The sequence below is a fragment of the Nelumbo lutea genome, chromosome 1 (genome assembly GCF_056320005.1).
Source record: "Nelumbo lutea isolate HS-2025 chromosome 1, American lotus-T2T, whole genome shotgun sequence".
Taxonomy (NCBI): domain Eukaryota; kingdom Viridiplantae; phylum Streptophyta; class Magnoliopsida; order Proteales; family Nelumbonaceae; genus Nelumbo; species Nelumbo lutea.
In genome coordinates this window covers 171,184,881-171,210,386 of record NC_142684.1, presented here as the reverse complement: position 1 = coordinate 171,210,386, position 25,506 = coordinate 171,184,881, and the positions used below count along the sequence as shown (strand labels likewise).

General features: G+C 39.9%; 1 protein-coding gene across 1 annotated transcript; it reads right to left on the bottom strand.

Moving 5' to 3' along the window:
• Positions 1–1,893: 1,893 nt before the first annotated feature.
• LOC148879162 (Protein prenylyltransferase superfamily protein) lies at positions 1,894–25,311 on the bottom strand. The gene is made up of 9 exons (XM_088960590.1): positions 24,409–25,311; positions 21,470–21,534; positions 4,020–4,068; positions 3,814–3,908; positions 3,573–3,658; positions 3,341–3,400; positions 2,980–3,061; positions 2,468–2,581; positions 1,894–2,300 (listed from the first exon to the last, which is right to left on the bottom strand). Exons 1-9 carry the CDS (start codon positions 24,593–24,595, stop codon positions 2,130–2,132), a joined length of 909 nt encoding a protein of 302 aa, XP_088816716.1. The 5' UTR covers positions 24,596–25,311; the 3' UTR covers positions 1,894–2,129.
• Positions 25,312–25,506: the final 195 nt, after the last annotated feature.

The following is a 25,506-nucleotide window of genomic DNA, read 5'->3' as shown; positions in this document are numbered from 1 at the left end:
CTTTGCACTAGTAGTTGTTGATGAAGTGTACGAATGACTTTTTTTAAATTCTTCAAACGTCATTAACTATGTCAAACTATAAATAGTCATTTCAGTTAAATTTGTGACTACACAAATGCATCTTCTTCAACATATTGATAAGTAGTCTACAAATACAAATATGTAGAGTGCAAAACTCTGTATTTTATATTATTTTATATGTATTTGAACTGTGCATATTTTGCATTTGTATTGCTTCCAAACTGAGCTTTCTCGTTTTTTTTTTAATTGATTGTAACTTCTTGAGCTGTATCCTGAGCATTTGTCAATGAAATTTGCACCTTAGGCTGCGTTTGGAAACAATGCAAATAAGTGTGAATGCAAATATGTAGAGTGTAAAACAGTTCATATAAATTGCAAAGTTGGGTTAATTTTGCACCAACAAATTTACATTCTCACCAAACAAACTTAGTTGTAATGAATGCAAACATGAATTTCAATAAAACATATACTTTCTTTTTAATCAAAAGCTCATTTAAATGCAAATGTACTTTTTTATTGATGTACTTTTACATCTTGTTATCAATGTAAATATGCATTGGTCTGTCATCTGTCAATGCATAAATGTAATGTTGTCAAACAGACAAAAGTGAACCAAAGTACAAATTTACCCTAAATCGGTATTTACACTCCATTTGCATCGTTTCCACATGCAACCTTAGCCTCAATTTGGAAAGAGTACAAATATAAAAATGTGTTGTGCAAATATATGAAAAATAATACAAAATACAAGGCTTTGCACTCTACATATTTATATTTTGTACTCCTTCCAAATTGAATGCAAATATAAATATGTACTATATAAATACATATAAAATAATACAAAATACAAGGTTTTACACTATATATTTGCATTTGTACTTTTCAAATGGAGTCTAGGTTTTAAAAAACAACAAAACACATTCCTCTTCAAGTTATTTTCTCTATTAATTTTTTTTTCTGGAACCAAAGTTGATACCATTAATTCTAGAAGATTTCTTTTTTGACATTCAATTTTGTTGGTTGTCATTTCCTATCAAAACCTCTGTTGTATCCTACATCCTAGGTATGAATTTACCTGCAGCCTTCAAAAGAACATTCTAAAGACATCATTATCTCTTTCTTTTATGAAACTACTATTCCAATGATTCCAATCTAACAATTCAATATATGACGATCATCAACTGCGGACTCGATTACTATTCTATAGTTTCATATTTTCATACTTTCACTCTCCACCGATGTTGTTAGCCTCGGATTAGATGGACCCAACAAGTGAACCATTGATTTTGTAACCTGGTGACCTTTCCGGGTCCTAAAATTTGACAGTTCTCACGAGTTGATCATTCAAACACCCCCCCCACCCACCACTTGGCCAAGCCAGGTGAAATTGTTTGGACCATGCGGGAGATGTTTCCAAGACACGGTGGGGACGTACTGTGGGGCGTTGTGGGGCGGAGATGTGATCTCGGATAGTAGGTCGGCAAATGCCCATTAGTTGGTGATAACGTGATTGGATCTTAGTTCGGCAAATGTCCAACAGGTACTTCACGCGATTGGGCTCGATCAAGTACAGCCGGGTCAACTCTTTGGAGTCTGAAATGCCAAGTTGCCAACGCACACAAGTTTGTCACCTGTTTATCATTCCACCCAAACGCACAGAAGCGACCAGATTATGTTCCGTCACCTCACCTCCAAGTTTCAAGGCAAAGAAGATGTAATGAGCTGTATGTATCCTCCACCAGGAACTTTTACAGCAAGTAATGCAAACACAAAAATGTCGGAAGGGCAGATAGGATCCAAAACATGCCAGCTTAGATCACTCCGCCATTCTTTCTTTCACATCATATCCACACGGATTTTAAGACAAAAAACTAAACACAAAATCAGAGGACTAATTCAGAAAAAAACTTGGATTTTTCTTAGTTCAACATGATATCGAGAAATACACTACCTGATATCAATAAATAAGCACATTAAAGAAGGAAATAAAATATGGAACAAAAAAGGCTTCTGCGATTTGGAGTCAATTATCATTAGATTGTTGAACATTTTCAAATTTGCCAAGAGCAAGGTGTAAGAATCAGTCCCAAGGAATGCAAGTAGAAGAGTCAGGAAGGAAGCTTCAAGTTTCTCAAGGTTGCAGTGAGAAGAGGGAGTTTGGTGGGAGACCTTTGCTTGTACTCTTTCTCCAAGGTCTTTGCAGCCAGAGTATGCAGTTCTGAGCCATCCTTGTCCTCCTTGTTCCGCCCTTTTAAAAGCTGTGCAATGGCGGCACTACACTGGATAACAGAATCAACACCACCCATTAGCCAGTACTCAGGTAATTGGGGTGATGAGGCTAAGCTGATGCTAGGGTGGGAACCATTGTGCAAGTGCACGTGCATGTGTATGTGTGTGTGTGTGTGTGTGTGTGAGAGAGAGAGAGAGAGAGAGAGAGAGAGAGAACCAAGCAAATGCCAAAAAGCGCTCGGGTGTTTTTGCCCCCAGTCAAGTCTATGGTAGATGCATAATATTTCTTAGACATCTGAAGGTTTTCTAGCCCACCGAGTGTATAGAGTACCTGTTGAGGCAAGGAAGCAAATAGGAGCTTAATTCAAGCTTTCTTAAAAAGTATGAGATATACACACCAACGTCTTAGGTAAAAAATATTAATCTTGGAGGTTTCTCGGATAAAAATTTCAGTTTCTAGGGTTTTCATAGGGAACAGATCACAATGCAGGTGGGAATCATGACAATGGTATTAAGGTCCATTACCAAGTTCAATTTCAAGTGTTCCCAAAACTGTAAAATACACAATATGCATACATGTCTACGCTGCATGTTCAATGCTCCAGATTATTTTTAATATAAAAAAAATACTTTTACAGGGGTGAATGTGTATGTAATTAGGGGTTAAGTCTACGGTTGAGTATATGTTTTCGTGTAATCACATATTTACACTAAACTGGAATTACTCACATCGGCATATGCTAGGTGATATAGGGGAACCAACGGTTGACATAATATTAGCTCCTCATAACAGAAAGCTGCTTGCTTGTACCTGATTACGGCAAGTAAAAGAAGAAACTTAACAAAATGCAGGACCTATAAGGCATGAAATGCTGAGATAATAAAAGATAATTATATCTGTCGCTATATATAGAAAATGATCTGCTAGGTTCTAACTTCCATTGCTGGAAACACCACAATCAATCCTGTTGGATCCGTCTGACATAATAGCTCAAACATCAAGTTTTGTGGCATCTACAGCACTGGAAATCAGAAACTCCAAGGCTGCTTGGTATGGTTGTCCATAAAATAACATTTACAAATATCTCACATTTGTAGTGAAACATATATTTCAGCAAGTTCTCTCCATGCATCATGATCTGCCATAAATCTGTAACCCAAAAACAAGTAGGAATTTAAGAGATGCTTCTATGGCCAAATATCATTGCATGTAAAAACATATGCAATAATAATCATATATTGGAATACCATGCTGGCTTACATTTCAAGATACTTATTGAAATGCAATAATAATCATATATTGGAATACCATGCTGGCTTACATTTCAAGATACTTATTGAGACACTCAATGGCCACTGAAATATTGCCTTGTGCCTTTGCCATGGCAACTCTCCTCTTCTGGATTACCTGGTGAGTGAAAAAGAAAAAAAAATGAAATGAGGCTTATTTTTTCTGCATTTCTGGGGAACATAGAAGCATAGTTTCTTGCCAAAAAAAGGTAGCATAATTTCTTTATCATAGATACAATTTTAATGTCAAGAAGACCATGCTGGCAACTTTACTTGATCGAGTGGGTTATCCTCTAAAAGGCTTGAGTAAGCTACTTCTGCATCCTTCCATGATCCCCTAGCTTCAAGCAACATCCCTTTTAACCTACCTATTGATTATTGCCAAAGCAAGGACAACAAACAAGCATAAGACATTTGAAAGAAATTATTCAAAATTAGGAGATCCCCCTGTACAGTAACTTTAGGTTTGCTGAACTCACCAACCCTCATGCTCTCAGGAAATTTCCTCTGAAGAGCATTTATACAGTCCTGAATAAAGATGTGAGAAAGTAAATTATACCAAAGCTTTTGTTATCTGCTAGACAATAAAATTATACCAACTAAAAAAAAAATCATATAGCATTAAAAGAGAAAATGAACACAAGCAGAAAAGCTTAATAAAGTACACAGTTCAACTAATGAAGGAAGCAAAGATTTGACAGAAACAACAAAAAACTTTCAGGAAAAGGCCAAATTTACCTCTGTAATAGCGAAAATATTATTCTTACTTTCATGAATAATAAGGTTCAACTAAAGAAGGAAGCAAAGATATTATTCCTGCAATGTTCAGAGAAAGGCCAGCCATGTAATAAGGTTCCACAGGTAACTAGGTGCTGCACATACACCCTACATTAGATTCCTCTTAGGAGCAGTATCAATAACTGCTCATAGGCTCACTTGGTCTTTTGGTGCACAGCATGCTTTCTTCTAACTTTGATTAATGTTACGTCCTTTCCAAAAACTTCAATATTCATGTTTTGTACAATAAAGCAGTAACCACCTTACGTTTTATGGCCTTTATCCGTGTTTAAGGAGATGTTGAATAATGCATAGGAAGTTCTGTATAGTCTTCGTCTAAAGACCCTAAACCAACTAATGGCCACAACTGTTGTTGCCTTGTTGGTCCCTGTTATGTAGGGATGACAATGGGGTGGGTTCGGGGAGGGTTTTGTAAATTCTAGACCCTACCTGCCTCCCTAAACTTTCCAACCCATACCCACCACAAAACCTGTAGCGGGTTAGATTTTGTTCATCCAAACCCTCCCTGTATATGAAAATGCAAAACCCTCTCCAAACCTACCCTCCCTGCATTCAAAGGTAAGGGCGGGTTGGGTTTAGAACCCACATCTAATTTTTTATTATTTCCAGCAATAAATAAGTAAAATAACACAAATAAACAACAAAATTTCCAATTATCTGATTAAGACATGTAGAAAACACAAACTATAAATTATCCTTTACATAAATTTCAAAATATTATTAAATTCAACACCTAGTACATAAAGTTCATATGCTTTCCAACAATATGCGAGTCAGGGAGGGTAAGGTTTACCCTAATACCGTACCCTACCTGTACCCATACAGGTTGTAGAATCCCAAAACCTGTCCCTGCCCCAATACCCATCCCTCAAGCAAAAAAACTGCCCCGTCAGGGAGGGCAGGGGCAGGTACCGTACCCTACCTGTACCCATACGGGTTGTAGAACCCCAAAACCTGTCCCTGCCCCAATACCCATCCCTCGAGCAAAAAAACTGCCCCGTCAGGGAGGGCAGGAGAAGGTACCCACCGGGTAGGGTAGAAACTGCCATCCCTAGTCTTATCTGGGGGTACTAACTGAGGGCTGGCTCGTTGGTGTGCTAGCTGGTTTGTTCCAGCATTGACTGAATCCCACAACCAACACTTTGGGGAAAAAAGGGGTCAAGGGAAAGTTACCAATGGTGCATGGCACCAAATACAAAAAAAAAAAAAGTGTTATCTGGGGCCATGGGAAGGGTGAAATGATCCCAGTTAGAAAGCCCCTTAGACCAAAAACCAATTAAGAGTCTTAAATATTTTGTAATTTAAAACCAGAGGTAAAGAATCTTTTGGCATGGTCGCCCAGCTTATTTTCTCCATAAGTATGGGCTAACTTCTTATTAGTTTTTGATAATAAGAAATAAAATTTTATTAAAGGAAAAGGATAAAAATACATTGACAGTGAGATTTCACCATACAAAGGGAAAACATCTAAAACAAAATACAAAACAACCATTTATAACTCAAACACCCCTGCTAACCAAATCTAATTCTATTCATAAGCTAGCTCCAAATGCCTCTATTGAATTTTTTAAATTACAAATGAACTAAAGACCAGTGGACAATCAAAGAATAACTTTCAGCAACTAATTTTGTTTTAGACTGATTTTTCTCTTCAAATATGCATCTGTTCATTTCTTTCCATATACCCCAAGCCCCCAACAAACTGCAAACTCTAATAATGTATAATACTCCCGGTTATCCATTTTCTTACCTCCCAAGCTTGGCCATAAGGAAAATATCTCCACTGGTTTGACTGGAGTCAATATTTGATATCAAAGAAAGATGCTCAAATGAATTCCATCCAGAAACAATGAACAAATAAATGTCTCACATCTTCCTCATGCTCCTCCTTATTCAAAATAGATATACTTGGCATCTTGAAACCTCTAGATTTCAAATAGTCCAATGTTAAGATCTCCAGATGATGATATCTACATGGCCCATGAAAGGTCTAAGCCCAAGAAGAAGTATTCTCTGGAAAATTACCCCCTTAGCTAAATGCTGGACAAGAAAGAAATTCAAGGATCTTGAGGACAAAAAACATAGAGGCGGAGTCTATTATTGCAAAGGTAAAAGGAACTCTCAAGCAATGGGTCTGCATACTTGGGGGATTCAAAGGGATCTCATCAGAGGACTTCGGGTTTTGCATATGATGAATTGACTGATAACTTTCTATCAAGAAACTTTTTTCCCAAATTTTGCATATGATGAATTAAAACCTATCAATAAATGTCTAAAGACAAACATCTTGAAACCTCTTGATTTCAAATAGTCCAATGTTAAGATCTCCAGATGATGATATCTACATGGCCCATGAAAGGTCTGAGCCCAAGAAGAAGTATTCTCTGGAAAATCACCCCCTTAGCTAAATGCTGGACAAGAAAGAAATTCAAGGATCTTGAGGACAAAAAACATAGAGGCGGAGTCTATTATTTCAAAGGGATCTCATCAGAGGACTTCAGGTTTTGCATATGATGAATTGACTGATAACTTGCTATCAAGAAACTTTTTTTCCCGAATTTGGCATATGATGAATTAAAACCTATCAATAAATGTCTAAAAACAAAGATCAGCACAATCTGCTCCCCCATTTCCCAAATAATAACAATAGTAACAATAACAACAACGACACGCTTTGAAAACCTGGTCACTACTGAGGTTGACCCTGAAACTGAAAATACTACTCTAGTATAAATGGAGCTACTACTTTAGCTTTTTCCCAACAAATTTTTGTTTCTTTTGGGGTTGTTCTTTCTTCTCTGATTAAACATCTATTGGGTTTTCTCAAAAAGAAAAAAAAAATCATTAAAATGCGCTTTTTTCTTTGGGGGCTAACTGGCTAAGTAAAATGGAGTTTTTTGACTGTTCCAGATGCCTACTGATGTACCCTTCTGAACACTTGCTCCATATTGTAATTTTTGCACACAATACATCATTGTAGAACTCTACAATGATGGTAGAGTTCTTCCCTTTCCTTTCCTTTTCTTTTCTTTCTTTTTCTTTCCCTTCCCTTTCTTTCCTTTCCTTTTTTTTCCCTTTTTTTTTCCTTTTTTCCAGTCTTTTTATATGAGGTGCATGAGGCACATGAGACGTACACCTTTAGCACGCCTCATGAAAAAACCCATACGCCTCTTGCACCTGAGGCGCACGCCTCAGAGGTGCCAGCGCCTCTGGCATATGCCTCAGGGCATTTTGGGGGAACCTTGCCTCCAGGCATACACCTCCCATGCCTTTTAAAACACTGCCCGGGGGGTGTTAAGATGACACCCAGCCGCAGCCTTATACACAAGCAGTTTACACTACAAAAGTTCAATCAAGATACATGGAACTGATCAAGATTACAAGCCTGTAACTCAAGAAAATTCCAAAAATTCTTCCCTAACTTTGCTCTGCTAGTCTGATGAAAATATGGATGCACCAAAATCCAATTGGACACCAAATTTTCAACCATAGCTAACATCCTTCCAATGTTCTTCTGTTTGTTCTCAAATAGTCTTCTATTTCTCTCCATAAAACCCAACAAACTGCAAAAGGGAAGCAGCTCCACAGTCCACACGATTTTTGCTTTCTTGCTCCTGTTAAATCTTGGCCAAGAGGAGAATAACTCTGTTGTGGAAGGCTGAAACAAGTTCATTCCAAATAGGAAGGAAAAAAAAAACTCCACATGAAATGAGCAATCCTGCAAGAATAGAACAGGTGGAATACTATTTCCTCATCGGAGCAGCACAGAGAGCAGAAACTTGCCATACAAAAACCTCTACTCTTCAGGTGTTCTGAAGTTAAGATGCTGTCTATAGACACTATCCAGGCAAAAGCTTCCACTCTAGGTGAGATAGGATTCCCCCACACTCCTTCCACTTGATCAGCAACCAACTGCTCCCTTATCAGTGCCAAGTAAAAGGATTTAAAAGTAAAAGATCAATTTTTGCATTCTTTCCACCACAAGTCATCCCTAGAAGAGATAGAAACATTTGACTGTTGCAAATTTTCTAACAGCAGTAGTCATTCTTTAATTTCCAGATCCCTTAATGGCCTCCTAAACTTTGGGCTCCACACCAATTGGTCTCCTTCACCTCAAAACATTGATCTACCCTCACCTGCTGCTCTGAGAGTCTGTAAAGTCTTGGACAGAGCTCCCTCAACTTCCCAACCCCACATCATTCATCTTCCCAGAATATCACTCTTGACTCCATCCCCACCTTAAAACTGACCAAAGCTTTGAACTCTCTATGAAAACTCACTATCCCCTTCCACACACTCACTCCATAGGAATTCGAAACTTCCCTTGATTCCCAACCAAACCTCACTACCCTATATTTCCTGGCTACCACCTTCCATAACGAATCCTTTTCTGTATCCAGCTCAAAACCTCCATAGCCACTTACCAAAAGAGCCCTATTGAACAGCTTTGCCCTTCTAAACCCCCAACCCCCTTTTCCTTTTGGTCTGCATACCTTGTCCCAATTCACCAAATGGAACTTCTTTTGGCCCCTAATTCCTTCCCAAAGGAAATCTCTCTGTAGTTTTTCGATCTTGTCAGCCACCTCCCTTGGAACCTTTAATAGTGATAGATAGTATGTTGGTAGACTTGAAATGACACTTTTAATGAGAGTAATTCTGCCCCCAAGAGACAAGATTTTGCTTTCCACTTCCCCAATCTTTTTTCCACCCTTTCTAGCACTGGCCTCCATACACCTACTTCTGAAATCTTGGTCCCCACCGGGAGACCCAAAAAGCTAACTCCCCTAACTGGCATTCCAACACTGCAGCACACCATTCCAGCAGATCCCTTTCTACGTCCCTCACTCCAATAAGTAGACCTGAAAGGACACTTCTAATGAGAGTAATTCTGCACCCAAGAGACAAGTATTTTGCTTTCCACCTCTCCAATCTTTTTTCCACCCTTTCTAGCACTGGCCTCCATACCCCTACTTCTAAAATCTTGGTCCCCACCAAGAGACCCAAATAGAGGAAAGGTAACTCCCCTAACTGGCATTCCAACACTGCAGCACACTGTTCCAGCACCTCCCTTTCTACTTTCCCTGCTCCAATAAGTAGACTCTTGGACAAATGAATTTTCAACCTGTTAACATCCCAAAGTTTGCCAAATATAGCCCTTAAACTCAGCACTTGGTCCACTGAGGCATGTAAAAAAAGAGTGTCATCTGCGTACTGAAGATGAGAGATGTAGGGCTCCTCAAACCAACTCTAAAGCCTTCAATCCACCCCATCTGAACACCCTTCACCATAAGCAGATTTAGCACCTCCATAACCAGAACAAAAAGCAAAGGGGAAATTGGACCTCGCTGCTGTAAACCTCTAGATGCTTGAAAAAAATCTGAAGAGACTCCATTGAGAAGAAGAGAAAAAGATACTAAAGGTATGCAAGCATACACCAAACTACTCCATTTCTCCCAAAGCCCATTAAATGCTGCATTTCCTCCAAGAAACCCCATTCCACATGGTCATACGCCTTTTCAATGTCGACCTTACAAACCAGACCTGGCCTCCCACTTCTCAGCCTAGAAACAATACATTCACTAGCCACCAACACCCCATCTAAAATTTGCCTTCCTTCCACAAATGCCATCTGGGTTTCTCTCACCACTTAATGCAGGACTGCTTTCAGCCTCCGTGATAGCAACTTATCCAAGAGATTATAAGGGCTGCTTTAAACTGATTGGAAAGAAATCTTTAATATTCACTGCCCCAACCTTCTTTTGAACCAAGGAAATAAAAGTGGCATTCAACCTTTTATCCAGCTATTTTGTGTCGCAAAACTCCTTAATCATTTGAACAAAATCCTCCTCCAAGAAGCTCCAACCAGCCTTAATGAAGCTAAAGTTAAATTCATCAGACCCTGGAGTTTTGTCTACTCCAATCCTTCTCAAAGCTTCTCTGATCTCCCCAATTTCTACCTCCCTTTCTAACCAAACTGCTGAGTTATCATTCAACTTCCTACATTCCAAGTCCCCCAAAGACACCCACCTCCAACCCCTTTCTGAAAATAAATTCGTGTAGAACTCTACCGAGCCCTCAATTTCTGTCTCGAGCTCACCTCCTCCCTCAAAATTAACCTTTCCAACTCTCTTTCCAAGGAATCCTTCTCTACTAGAGCCTCTCTTGAGATTGAGAACTTCCCCTCTTCTTCCAGCCTATCCAGTTTTGCTAGAATTTCCAAAACCTCCTTTTTCCTCAATTCAGACCCTCCAAACACCTTTGATCTTCTACCCCTCACCACCCCTTTCTCTCTTTTTACAGCCTCGTGGGCGGACGAAAGAAGGGAAGTTACAGAATGGGGCAGTGAAGGCTCGCAAAGTAGACAGCAAGCAGCAAGCAACAGCTTGACTTGACTAAGCCCCGCACGCTTCCATTTTTCAGCCGGCTGCTCTGCTAGTTGTAGCGCGCTAGCACGCGAACCTGAAACTTTCTCAAACTCCTGGGAGCTGCTGAGCCTTCCACCTGCACACTTCTCCACCTCTCTTCAGCCCACTCTTTCAAATATGAAAGGTCTCACTCCATTTACAGCTACAAACTTTCTTAAAAAAATTGGTTTGTGGTCTGACATTCTTAGAGTCAAGGCTTCTTGAACCACCTCCCCCACATACTCCACCCTATCTCCTGAGAATAAGAACCTGTCTAGCCTTCTAAGGATTTCCCACCATTTAACAGTGGATCAATTAGTCCATTTCCTTCAACAAACTCTCCAAACTTTCCCATTCCCACAGATAACCTCCTCTCCCTTCCTCCTTTCATTTCGCTCCTCCTTAACCACATTAAAATCTCCTCCTACCACCCTAGGACCACCCCAAAAACCCCTCAACTCTTCCAATTCTTCCCAAAACTCAGCTTTTTCTCCCTCCAAGTTTGGGCCATAGACGTTTGTTAAACCCCAACATCAATCACCATTCACCTCTTTCAGACAAACTGACACAGAGAACTTTCCTACCTTCTCACCCACCTTTCTGTATACCCCCCAGATCCCAGAAAATGAGTAAACCACCTGACAAACCCACTGCACTCAGCTCCAGCCACACCCAGCCATTCCTTCCCCAAATCTCCTCCTTCAAACCCAGATTGAAAGATTCCAGCTTCATCTCCTAAAGCAGCACAACTCTAGGGCTATGATTCCTAATTAAGTTTCTCACTATCCCCCTCCTCTCCTTTTCTCTCAAACCCTTACATTCCAACTAATCACCCTCATCCTGCTCTTCCTGCCTGACAATGAAATTGAAGGAGGCTCTATTCCTCCCAATATTTTCTTTTTCTCTGTTTTTTTCTCCCTTCTAAATTTCTCAATGCGTTCGAAAGCCTTTCTTGCAAATTCTTTCCCTCCCAAGAAAAACAAACCCAGGGATTTGCCAACATAGATTTCCCTCTCAACCAATCTATCAATTTTACTTAGCCATTTCGGACCACATCAGAAGCCTGAACTGTCTCCCTTTTGTTCCTCCCTCCTCCTGTCCTTTCCCTCTCTCCCCCTCCAAGCACACTTCTCATCCTAACTCCCCTACTCCCACTCCTTCCACCCCCTGAGAAGGAGCTACAACTCTCTTTTTCTGTTGTATACCTTCTCTTTCCACTCACTCCCTCCAATCTCTCCGAAAGGTCTTTTTTTCATCTCCCAGGAGATTCTGCTTCTTCCCTAAACTCCTTTCCCTCCTTCGACCTGTGTTTACTTCTCTTCCTCAAGCTTTGACCAATTTTCGAGATAAGGGAGTTTACCTCCTAGTCAATCTGCTTTCGTTGAGAGCAGTAGCATCATCAGAAACCCATTCCCTGTCCTCTGTTATGGAAATACAGGGTGCCAAGATCCTATCTTCTTCCCCCGATGAGAAGTTTGCTGAAGTTGGGGAGTCTTTGGCCGCCTGTTGGGAAATGCCGCACTTTGTTGTCTCCAAACAAATCTGTCCCTGGCTTTTCTTCCTCTCCAAACTTCAACACCTGTACACTATCATCTTGACGATCTCTCTCCTCTCCTGGCAAAGAGGCACCTCGGGTAGCACTTGAAGTTCTTGCAATGCTCCTGCTTCCTCTTCTTCGCTGAAACTCCACCGTCTTTTTACCTTCTGCATATTTGGCAACCACCCAAATCCAATCTTCCTTTTGGTTCCTCTCTTGATAAATTTTTCAAGAAGCCCCTCTTAATCAGCCTTTTGCTAATAACACCCTACCTTTCTTTACACCCAGACTTGCAATCTTCCTCCCAATTCCCCTCCTCTTGTGGGCCCCACCTACTAGAGGATCAAAATTACATCCTCCTGCCACCTGTGTCCATCTAACTTCCCTTTCTACTACGTATGAAACAGGCTCCTCCACCTTTATACCCTCCTCCCTCACCATATGTCCTTCACCATTCATCACTGAACCTTTCTCACCTTGGAAAATTATAGAACTGCCCTTCCCAACATCCACCTCAGACTTGTCTTCCTCCTTCGACTGACTGTTCACCTTCCTTTCTTGAAACTTGTTCTCCTAAAACCCGTTGCAGCATCCCTCATCCTTACTCTCTTCATTTCCTTCCTTCCAATTATCCCTCTGCTGCATCGATGCAAAATAAATTCCGTCCTCTCCCTCTACCACCAATCTCAGATTGTATTTCTCCCATCAAAAAACAACTATGACTTTTTCGATACATTTGAAACATCCCACTCTTCAACCAGCAACCTAGCAGAGTCTAACTTATTCTAGGTCCTGTTCCTATTGTTAAATTCTAGAAAACCTCCACAAGCTTTTCCAATTTCTTCACATGACAATGCTCCAGGCATGTAATGGGATCCAATCACTACAACCCATGCAACTCTCCTCCTCCTCCCTCCTCTCAACGCTCCAGCCATCGGGAACCACCACCCAAGCCAAAAGTCCAACTCCCTACATTTACACGACCCCTCTTCTAGCACCTTCTCCGCCCACTCTCTCATATTGAACAGGAAGAGAAGTAGGCCACCGTTTAGTCTTCTGACTCCCATAATCCTCTCTCCTCCCCACTTCAACATTCTCTACACCCGGCTCTACTCCAACGAACCTGTCTACCAGACTCGCCTTCAGCACCAATAACCTCTCTCCTAGTCTACCAATATTCTCTACTTCCACTGGAACCTCTCTCCTCCCCACTCCAACCTTGTCCATTGCCTATGAAAAAGCAGAAAATACAGCTAGGCTTAAAGCATTCAAGGTGTTTTAGAAGTCATCTCCAAAATTTGCTTTGCTTAAACCTTCAAATTTTGGCAGAACTAAGACCCACCCTACAATCCTGGAACTGATGACAGCTCTTAACTCTCTCTTGCTTCTCAATTTGCCTTAAAAAATCCTCTTATTTGTTTCTTTCCAGATGTAAATCAGTCCTCTAATATCAATGTTTAAATTCAGTGATTAGCAGAATAAAACAAGTGTGAATAACTGTATAAGAGAAGAAGATGGCGAAGAGAAAGTAAGAGAAAGAGTTGAATCAATTCTCCATTCTCCTCTAACCCTATTTTATTAAGATCTAAAAATTAATGATGACAAGTATGCCCTTAAGTGGGCGGCCAGCTTGGCAGTTACATAAAGGAAATAAACAAGAATAAATAACAGGCCCATTAAGTGTAGCCCATCAACATAAAATAAAATATATTACAAGAGAGGTTGTTAGGGCCCATTCGGCCCAGTCTCTTTACATTCCCCCTCAAGCTGAGCATAGATGTCAATCATGCCCAGCTTGCTTATATAGTATGTCAATTTTCCCCTGGGAACTCCCTTGGTCAAGATATCAGCCAGTTGCTCTTCTGATGTGATGAATGATAAACAAACTTCTCCTGAAGAGACTCTTTCTCTTATGAAATGCCTATCAACCTCAATGTGCTTAGTTCTATCATGTTGAACAGGATTATGTGCAATGTTGATAGCAGCTTGGTTGTCAATAGAGCATCATTGGTTTCTCATAGTCTACCCCCAATTCCTCTAGAAGGGATTGTAGCCATGGTAATTCTGACACACCATGAGCCATTGCCCTGTATTCAGCTTCAGTTGAGAATCTAACAACTACTAATTGTTTCTTACTCCTCCAAGACACAATATTCCCAGCAACCAGAGCATAATAACCAGAGGCGGACCTTCTGGCATCAATACATCCTGCCCAACCTGCATTAGTAAAGGCTTCCAGTTTCATGTGACCATGCCTAGCAAACAGAATACTTTTCCCTGGAGTACCTTTCAAGTAGCACAGAACCCTTTCTACAGCAACTAAATGAGTATCTCTGGGAGAATGCAGAAACTGACTAATAACACTTACTGCATAGGAAATATCTAACCGAGTCATGCAAAGGTATAACAACTTCCCAAGTAGTCTCTGAAACACTCCCTTATCAGGAAAGGTTCACCATCTGTGGCAAAAAGCTTATGATTAGGATCAATGGGAGCGGATATGGGTTTAGCGCCAAGTTTACCAACTTCAGCAAGAAGATCAAGGACATATTTGCGCTGAGATATGAAAATACCATCCTTAGATCGAGCAACTTCAATGCCCAAGAAATACAGAAGATCTCCCAAGTCTTTGATTTCAAATTCAGAGTTGAAAAAATCCTTTTAGTTTGCTGGCCTCTTCAATGCCATTACCCGTGACCACAATGTCATCAACATAAACAACCAAGAAGGTCACTAGAGAGTCATTTTTCTTCAAAAATAGTGTATGATCATATTGTGTTTGAATGTAGCCAAATGAGACAAGAGCAGCCTGAAATCTCTCAAACCAAGCCCGAAGAGATTGTTTGAGACCATAAATAGATCTGTGTAGTTTACACACTTTGCCTTTCATTTCTTTCCCATGCACTCCTGGAGGTAGAGACATATAGACCTCTTCATGCAGGTCTCCATTCAAGAAGGCATTTTTAACATCAAACTGGTGTAGGGGTCAGTCAAAAGTAGCTGCTAGAGAAAGTAAAACCCTGACTGAAGTCATCTTAGCAACAGGAGCAAATGTCTTAAGATAGTCAATGCCATACATTTGGGTGTAACCCTTAGCAACCAACCGAGCCTTAAATCTCTCAACAGAGCCATCAGAGTGATACTTAATGGTAAACACCCATTTACAAACCATTGGTTCCTTCCCTTTTGGCAAGTCCACAATATCCCAAGTATGGTTCTTATGCAATGCATCAAGTTCAGTCATCATAGCATCCCTTCATTCAGGTTGAGATAATGCTTTCGGTACAGACCTGGGTATCACATGGGAAGACACGGAGGCAAGAAAGGAGTAGTAGGAAGAGGAGAGAAGGCTGTAAGACAAGTGTTTAGAGATACAATGGGTTGTACACTTCCGCTTGCCCTTGCGAAGAACAATAGGAAGGTCAAGGTCTGGGAAAGTCAGAGATGGGTCAGTAGAGGGCTGACCTGTTTCCTCAGGAATGATGGGAGTGGCAAGACACTCTTCTGAAGGAGTGGAAACAACCTGCACATGTCTGAATCTCTGCTTTTGGTACCACCTTTGAAGAGCAGGAGCAGAAGGAGGAGGAGGAGCTGGGATATCAGAGGTATTAGGTCCAGTGGAAGAGGTGGACACCCCATGATCGAACTCACAAGGGATGGGAAGAGGAACGGCTGGAGACACGGCAAAGGACTCATCAGATTTCTCCCCCTCAAGAGGAATACTAAAGAAGGGAGTCAACTCTGCAAAGGTGACATCCCGAGATACAAAGCGGGTGCCATGAACTGGATCAAAACAACAATAACCCTTCTGTGTGGAGGCATATCCTAGAAACACACACTTATGAGCCTTAAGTTCAAACTTGTGCTTCTGGTGACTATGAATATGCACATAGCAAGTACACCCAAACACACGGAGAGAAAGAGAAAAGAGATCCTCATCCAGGAAGAAAATACTAAAAGGAGTTTTAAAGCCAAGAACCCGGGAGGGCATACGGTTGATCAGAAAGGTAGTAGTAAGAAGAACATCTCCCCAAAACTTTACAGAAACATGGGATGCAAACAAGAGGGATCTGGCAACCTCAACCACATGCCTGTTCTTTCTTTCCGCCACCCTATTTTGTTGTAGAGTGTAGGAACAAGAACTTTGATGAATAACCCCAAAAGTTTCAGGATGGGTGGAGAGGGTTCTCTCAAAATACTCCTTAGCATTGTCAGAGCGGAATATTTTGATACAAGTATTAAATTGGGTGAGGATGAATTCATGAAAATTTTTCACAATAGCTAGTACTTCATCCCTGGATTTCATGAGATAAATCCAAGTGTAACGTGAATAATCATCAATAAAAAGGATAAAGTACCTGTAACCTCCCATGGTTGGCATGTGATATGGCCCCCACACATCAGAGTGAACAATATGAAAAGGAGAAAGTGATCTTTTATTGCTAATTGAAGACTCGATAAAGACACTCCTTTAAACATATCTGGGAACAGATGACTCAAAGCAGAAAAAGACAAGTGACCAAACCGAAAATGACATAATAAAATTTTGTTAACAGACTCTGACACGACTGACTCTAAGGCAACTCCATGAGGTGGTCCCAAAGCTTGATCTGGTGTGTCCAGCAAGTATATTCCGTTTGCCTCATGGCCACTCCCAATCATCCTCTGAGACTACAAGTCCTGAAAAACACAATGAGTGGGAAAGAAAGTTATGCTACAATTCATGGACTTTGTTAAGCTACTAACAGATAAGAGGTTTTTGTTAAGCTTAGGGACATGAAGAACAGAAGATAAGAACAGGGTGTCAGAGGTCTTTACATCACCTTTACCAGAGATGGGGGCAAGGGACCCATCGGCAAGGGATATTTTCTCTTTCCTAGAGAAAGTGATATGAGCAAAAAAGGTTAGATAGACTGGTCATATGGTTTGATAAACCGGAATCGATAATCCAAGGGATATTATGATTACCTAAAGCTGAAGCATGATTTGCAGAAGCACGAATACCTGAGTGAGCAAAAGCGAATGAGGATGATGTACTGTTGAAAGGGTGAGTTGAAGAAACTGTAGCTTCCAAGTGATTTAGGAGTCTCCCATACTTCTCAAAATCCAGCTTCATTGCAGCCAACTGTTCAATGGTTGATTTCTCTTCTCTCCTTACTTCCCCTTTCAGGTACTATAGCAGCATTAGCAGTCTTGGGTTTTCCCACCTGACTGCCCTTCTTAGGGTTATTAGTGTTCTTAAACCTATCAGAGACAAGTCCAGGGTGAAGATTCCAACAGGTGTCCTTTGTATGTCGTGGTTTCTTGCAATATTCACACACCTGTTCTCTCTTCTCAATAGGGCCCTTTGGTTTCATTCCCGCATATGCAAGATATTCTGTAGGTGGACTCTACAACTAAACCTGTCGCCTACTCTCCTCACTACTTATCATAGCATATGCTTGTGAAAGAGTAACCTCATCCCTGGCCAAAATATTCTGTCTGATAATATCAAACTCAGGGTTGAGTCTAGTGAGAAACTCAAACACCCTATTTCTCTCCACTAGCTTTCTATACATTTCAGCATCCTTTTTACTCTCCCATACCACTGTCTCCAATAACATCAATTTCCTGCCATACGGATTTTAGTATAGAGTAGTAGATTGCCACACTCTTCTCCCCCTGTCTCAGTTTTTTCGCATCACTTTTCAATTTGTACGCTCTGGCTACATTCAGTTTCTGAGTAGGTTTCAGTTACACTGTCCCATATCTCCTTGCCCGAAGACATCCAGAGATAGTGTTGGCTTATATGGGTTGCATAGAGTTAACCAACCATCCTAAAACAATGTAGTTCTCTTGCATCCATTTTTCAAATTCAGGGTCTGTCTCTTCGGGTTTCACCTTACTACCTGTGAGATACCCAAGTTTTCCTCTACTACAAACATAGATTTTTATAAACTGTGCCCTAACAAGATAGTTCGTCCCATATAGCTTAATTGTGGTCACACCAGTCAAAACGGAATCTACTGAGGCAGGTCCAGAAACCGGCACCTGCTTGAACTCACTTCCGTATGTCTCCATTAATCAAACGGAAATCAAAGAACAAAAAATTTTGACTATGTAAACTTTCTTGAAGCCAAACCAGAACTTGGGTGCTTGAAAAACTAGGGTTTTGCTCTGTCCAACAGATGGAAGGAAGAGAGAAGATGTTGCCGCACCTACCAGACTAACCCAAACTCTTCCAAACCTTAACCACCCTCCTTTAGCAGTCACAAGACACCTTCCAAGCACAGAGCGCCACACCCGAGCTTCACCTTTCCTGGTAACCTCAAAAATCTCTAGTCGGCTAGGATTTCGGGCAGCAGCAAAACAGCAACACTTCTTGGCAAAATCTGGCCAGAACTAAACTCTCCAAACCCTTCTACCAACTAGGCAAGTGATTCTCTAAACTATAGAGAACCTATTTCTCCATACACCCTCTTAATTTTAGAGTGTACAGGAATGAAGAAAAAGAAGGAAGAGGAACTAAACCTGCTCAGATATCAAGATGTAAATCAGTCCTCTAATATCAATGTTTAAATTCAGTGATTAGCAGAATAAAACAGGTCTGAATAACTGTATAAGAGAAGAAGATGGCGAAGAGAAGAGGTAAGAGAAGGAGTTGAATCAATTCTCCATTCTCCTCTGACCCTATTTTTTTAAGATCTATAAATTAATGATGACAAGTATGCCCTTAAGTGGGCGGCCAGCTTGGCAGTTACATAAAGGAAATAAACAAGAATAAATAACAGGCCCATTAAGTGTGGCCCATCAACATAAAATAAAAGATATTACAAGAGAGGCTGTTAGGGCCCATTTGGCCCAGCCTCTTTACATTTCCATAGTTGTCAAGGCGACACCTAGGCGACAAGGCACCCTTTGAGGCTCGCCTTGCCTAATCGTCAAGCAGTTTTCTACTTTCTATTATAAAATATTTTTTGATTCTTTATTTTTTGAGATTATAATTATAAAATAGACATTATTAAACTAAAATATTCATTTTGTGTGTTTATATACTAATTTCATTTTATTATTTTCCTATTTGTTAGGGTTTAATCAACATAAACATTGCTAAATGCTGTATTTAACCCTCAAAGACTTCAAAACCTGAACCAATAAGTAAGGAAGCACTTAAAATTTTGTCTATTACTACTACTACTACTACTACTACTACTATTTTTTCTTTTTCTTCTTTTCCTATAACAAAAATAAGGGTTCAGCCCCTATATTTTTTAAATTTACTTTTTCTTATTCTTTTTCTTCTCATGAATATGTTGATTTTTTTTTATCAGTGAATATGTTGATTTTCTATACTTTAACATGAACTTTATACTTTTCTTATGAAAATCATGAACAATTATCAAGGAAATATGGTCATGGTACCTAGGGAACTACCCTAGGATCTATGTTTTTTACATAAAAAAAAAAAAATCCATCGCCAAGGCGATGCCTAGGCAACTAGGTGACACGGCGCCCCCTGTCGCCTAACCTCGCCTTGGTGCCTTGAAAACTATGTTTCTTTCCAAACTTCCCAACATACAACAAACAGAACACAACTCCAAATGATTTTCACTTTGATGCTTCCATTTATCCTCGACGAATGCCCAAAAATTTCCATGCAGACACTAGGATTCCATCCATCCATGTTGAACGGCTTGAAAAAATAGGCCCTAATACTCCTAATGTAACTACAACGTATTAGAAGGTGAAGAATAGACTCCTCTTTCAACAAACAACGAGGGCATCTACTCGGAAACTGATGGCCTTCTTTTTCAGATTGTCTTGAGTCGGGATCAATGACTTAAAAGGCACGCCTCAGGTGCACCTAGTCGCACAAGCAAAGCACATTTTAGGGTATGCGCCTCGCCCAAGTCCTAAGCGCACGCCTAGTGCACCTTGCACCTCAGCCCAGGTGTGTGCATTTTTAAAATTCTGCACTTTTTTCTTTTCTTTTTAGTCTAACAGCTGGGCTGGGGGCTCCGCCCCCAAACCCCCAACCACCTCCTATGTGCTAATGTTGTTCATTCATTCATTCCAATAAAATATCTTCTTCAAAGGAAATTAAAGTTATAAAATCATTATTTTTTATGTGAGAAATAAGAATTTAAGACCCTAACATGGACTTGTTCGGGCTTGCCTCGATGGGTGTGATACAAAGGTGACTCATAGAATCAAGAATGTAATATGTTTTACATCACATTAGCCACTTAAAGTAATGCAATTGAGGTAAAAAAGAGATTGTGGATTTTACATGCTTGAAAATTCTTTATATGTTTTCTTTTATTTTTAACTTTTCATTTGAATAAGCTTTACATGTTATGTTTATGTATTTTAATCTTAGATAATAGGTTTTTTAAAACATTTATTTTAAAATTTAAGTTTATATTTTTTATTAACATTATGTTTAATATTTTTTTGATTTTTTTGCCTTTTCTTTAATTTTTTGGCATTTTCTGAATTTTCTGACACTTTTTAGCTTTTTTTTTTGTATTTTTGCGCCTTGCTTCAAAAAGGCGCATGCCTTGCCTTGCGCCTTGTGCCTCAAGCGCAAATTGGCCCTTGCGCTTTTTTTGTGACTTGCACTTTTAAAACACTGGTCGGGATACTTCCCATTGAAATGAGCCAAACAAAAGCCTCCACCCTTGGGGGAACTAGTTTCCCCCCATACTCCTTTAAGATACAATTGCAAAAGCTATATAAGTCATCTCTATCAAGTTAAAGAGCACTATTTTGAAACATGTACATATTCAGGTAAACACATTAGGAATGCATTAAATACTCAAAAGTTGGTTAACATAATGATGTGGCAGATAAATTTCTCCATGCCAATACATCTATTGTGAATAATATCATCAATTTCTTATTCAAAGGCACAAACATGTTTATATCTCAGTCTCATTTGGGGATGTGCCCTTCTGTGTAACCAAGGCAAGCACATAATTAAAGATGATAACAATGATCATTTACAGACTGCAGTCAAAAGGCTTCATAAAAGACATAGATATTGATATTATGGCTTTACTTAAACAGTTGCCTTTACATGTGCATTTGAACCACAGAAATGAGACTTTAATATTAGATAAACCAATAGAATCCAACTTCAAATATGATTTCCAAATGGAGAAACTTTGAAGACACTTCAAATGGTAGATCAAAGGGGAAATAATTCTACCTTTGCAATATCAACACATTGACAATCCATAGCCGCAATGGCCACCTGCTCATAGAGTGTCCACTCTACATCAAGTAATGGAAAAACGTTAACCACATACTTTGTGAAATAATAGGAAAGTTCCGCACTATATATGTGATAAAAGGCATCCAGATTGGCTGGAGACAAAAGCATGCACACCAGGCTGGGCAACCTATCACAAGTGAACACACCGGTGTTCCATGCACATAAGGTGTGGGTCCCACATGGGCCCTATGTGTGCAGAACATTTGCATGCTCACTCATAATAGGTTGCCCAGTCCAGTATGCATGATTTTGTCCCTAGCCCATCCAGTCCCAGATAAAAATTACCTAGAAGGATTAAAAAACAACTGTAAAATCAATTTAAGAAAACCAACAAAATTAAATCAAAAGAAACTACTCAAAAGAGCATTATAATAACAATTTTAGAAAACCTCTGCAGCTGTTTTTAGATTTTGAGAATATATTTAGACATCACAATGGAGATGTACAACTTATTTTTCTCTCTTTCAGCACACAGACTTGATGTACATGGGTTCTATGTGTATGATACTTCTTTTCCATAATGTAACATGATTAAATTATTGTCTTTTTTGAAAAAAAAAGGAAAAAAGTGCCACGGTCCTATTTTGGCCACATCATGTACTGTGCTATCCATTCCTCCATTTATTTCTAAAGTGAGTGCTGGTCTTCACCATTCCTTTCCATTAAAATACTCTTCATATTCTCCAATCAACAAAGAGAAAAAAAAGGAAAATAGAAATCCAAATGCAAGAATAAAGAAAGGTAACCAAAACAAGGCACCAGAAGATTCCTACTAAAATAAATCCTTCGACCAAAATTTCCTACTTCCGCCTCTGGTAAGAGATCTACCTGTCCCATTGGTTTAATGAGAAAAATAAGACAACAAGATGTTAAATAAGGATGGCACAAAAGAAAATTCTCTAATGGTTTGAGTTGCTGAGAGACAAAACCTAAGAAGCAACCAAGCCAATAGCAGTGGTTGAGTTCCTTTCAACAAGAATGGATGAAACCTAAGTAGCAACCTAGAAGATTTACGCCCCTCCAACAAAGCATATGTTTCACCCATAATAAAATCGTTCCAACTAAGTAGTTCTGAGATTCTGTAAAAGGATTTTATCCTTATCATCCCTCCTAACACCTAATTGTCAAAATGACCATTGAATGGGATGGTCAGCATATTCTACATACTAAATCTTTTTTCATCATTAATAAAAAAGACATTATAGTTTAGAAGATTTGTGATGAGGATGATGAAGGTTTAGAAGAAGATCATGATCAAGGCGAGGATGTGGTGTTGGATGAAACTCTTTTTCTTTTGAAGCGTATTCATTTGGAGTCAAAGAAGGTCAAAGAGAACCAGAGATCTTTTGAAAAAAAAAAAATTGAAAATGAAGCAAGAAAGAATGATGTTAGAGAGGAGTCTTTGGAAAATGATATCAAAGATGACAGGTAGGTCTGAAAAGACAGATGAGGCTGAAGTTGTTAAGGGTCCAGCAGAGAATTCAGAGAAATTTACAAATTTCTTTAGACATTTTAAGAGTCAAAAAAAGTCAAAGTGCAATTCAAGTTTTGAAGGTTTTTGTTAGGCTGAAAGAGGGTCTATTTGGGGTTGGTCCTAATAATAAGGTGAAGAAGCTGAGAAGGGTCAAAGAGCTCTTCAATAAAGTCAATGAAGAGGCAGAATTAGAGATCAAAGGTTCAAGAGGCGAATAGTGGAGTGATTTCATAAGAAGCAGGATTGGGTTGTTTGTTGTGAAAGTAAGGGATGTTGTTTCTTTGGGTTCTAGTTTATTGATTGTTGTCAAAGGTTGGGTAGAGATGTTTTGTTTGGTTACGGTTTGGTGTACTTTTATTAGGGTGGTGGTGTTTGTTTTTTTGGGGTGAGAGTTTTGTTTATTTGTTCATGCGGGAGTGTTTTTTGGAGTGGTGATTGTAGAGTTGTTTTCTCTCAGGTGATTCCTTATCATCAAAAAAAAAAAAAAAATGCAAGGTCATAATATCCAGCAAGAACACCAATTCAAGAAACCAAGGAAGTAGTATGAAGAAATCTTATAGGCAAGGAACAAGACTATGATGATCTCATAATCAGATTTACAGATAACATGCACAAGGAAAGAAGGCAATATGCATTTATTTTCACTCCCTTCAGAAGCAAGCATAGCAGAACTGCTAACTTTCTTCTAAACCCTATTCAGACAAAAAGTTCGTGTCCTGGAAGAAATATGGATCCCTCACATGTGTTTATCCAGCAACTTCATTGAAGGAGAATCACTACCTACCAGAATTATATAAAAGATACATGATAGATATATTAGAGTTCAATGACAAAATTATTTGACATTGCCCTTAGAGGGCAAGCACAAGACATGCTTCAGGGATTCAAGAAAAGCAGCCACGTACTCAAGCTAAACATTTCTAATATTGCTTGAAGAGCTAGAGTTCTAGGAAACGAAAGGAGCGTGGAGTTAAAATAGCTAGCTGACATAAAAGTATGACCGGAACCAAATATTTTGTAAAGCCATGGGCAATTGATAAAAGTAATGATGTAGGAATAAACATTTCTAATATTTCCTAAAGGTTCCTCAAACCAAGCTCCTATATAACAAGCAAAGCTTCATGTCCCCAGGGAACAAAAAAACGTAAAAGAAAATCACTCTAAATTTAGAAAGACATAAGTGGGAGTAAACTAATCTAGAAAAACAAAGGAGGAGAAGAATTGCGTACTCAACTGCAAAATTAACAGTTTTAATTCGTCAGAGTGTTCTTCAGTAACAAGATCAAATTCAATTTACAATCTCTAAAATACTCGAGGGAATACTATTTTTATTAATAATCAGTCGCCCCCACAGATAATAATAAAAAAAAACGAATTTGAGGAAGGAAAACGGACTTACCCTCTCCACCGAGTTTGGATCGCTGCTTTGGATCGTTCAAAATCGATAACCCGTGCTTCAAAACCTTTTCTGAACGGCGTACTTTGAGCTTCCTAACGAGACAGAGATACTCCCAAGCGCCGCCTCCGCCATTATCGACCTGATTTTCAAGCCTGTTCAATTGGGCTTCCTCTACTGCCCCCACCATGTTTGCAGAATTACAGAAGCGCCGCTTCTTTCAACGCTGCAGTAAGCAAAAGTAGAGAAAATGGGGGTAGAAACTCGCCCTCACTCTCTTGATTCGTTCTCTCTCTGTGTTAGCGGTTAGCCGGCTTTGGATTGATTGGATCTAGGCGGAGAGCAGGGATCTGATCTGACGACTTGACGAGGAGCACTTGTTTAACGAAAAGACCAAAGAAGAAAGTTTTATTAGGCTTTCCGAGAGAGTAGAGGCAGACACCAGACCGGCACTCAGGCAGTGAACTAGAAACCTGGCCTAACATATGAGCTACGGCCCACTCATCTCCATGAAGAATGTGGGCCGTTGAAGAGTCCAGAGTCCAGATATTTTAGATTGAACCGGACCGGCCCAATAGAGGTTTGTTTTCCAGGGCTACACAGAAAAGGGGTAAGCCCACCCTTCCCGAAAAAAACTAGGTGCAGGCAGGATTCGATGAATTGGGCTTCTGTCAGGGCAGAACAGCCTTTTACTGCCTGAGAATATCTCTGTTTTATTTCATGGAAAGGCTGTTAGATCGGTGTGGGCACAGGTTTGCCTGAAAGAAGTCGACACCATTCCAACAAGGGAATTTTAGAGAACTACGAACTAAATGGAATGGAAGGAAAGAAACCCAAAAAGGGCGTCCTAAAGAAACAGACAAACCACGCTCCCAGTAGCAAGTCTGGATATGCTGATCACAACACATTGCTGGCCACGTTCACTCAGCCACATATATGAAACATTAGTTGTGCGGTGGTTACCGGTATTTTCAACGTGTGGCTGGATGAGGGAAGCTAGTAGTGTGTTGTGGTCAGCAGATCCAAACTCCCCAGTAGACCCGTTCATGGGCTGGGTGGCCTAACGGGCCGGTCTGGCCCGGCCCGATCTGGACGGGCTTG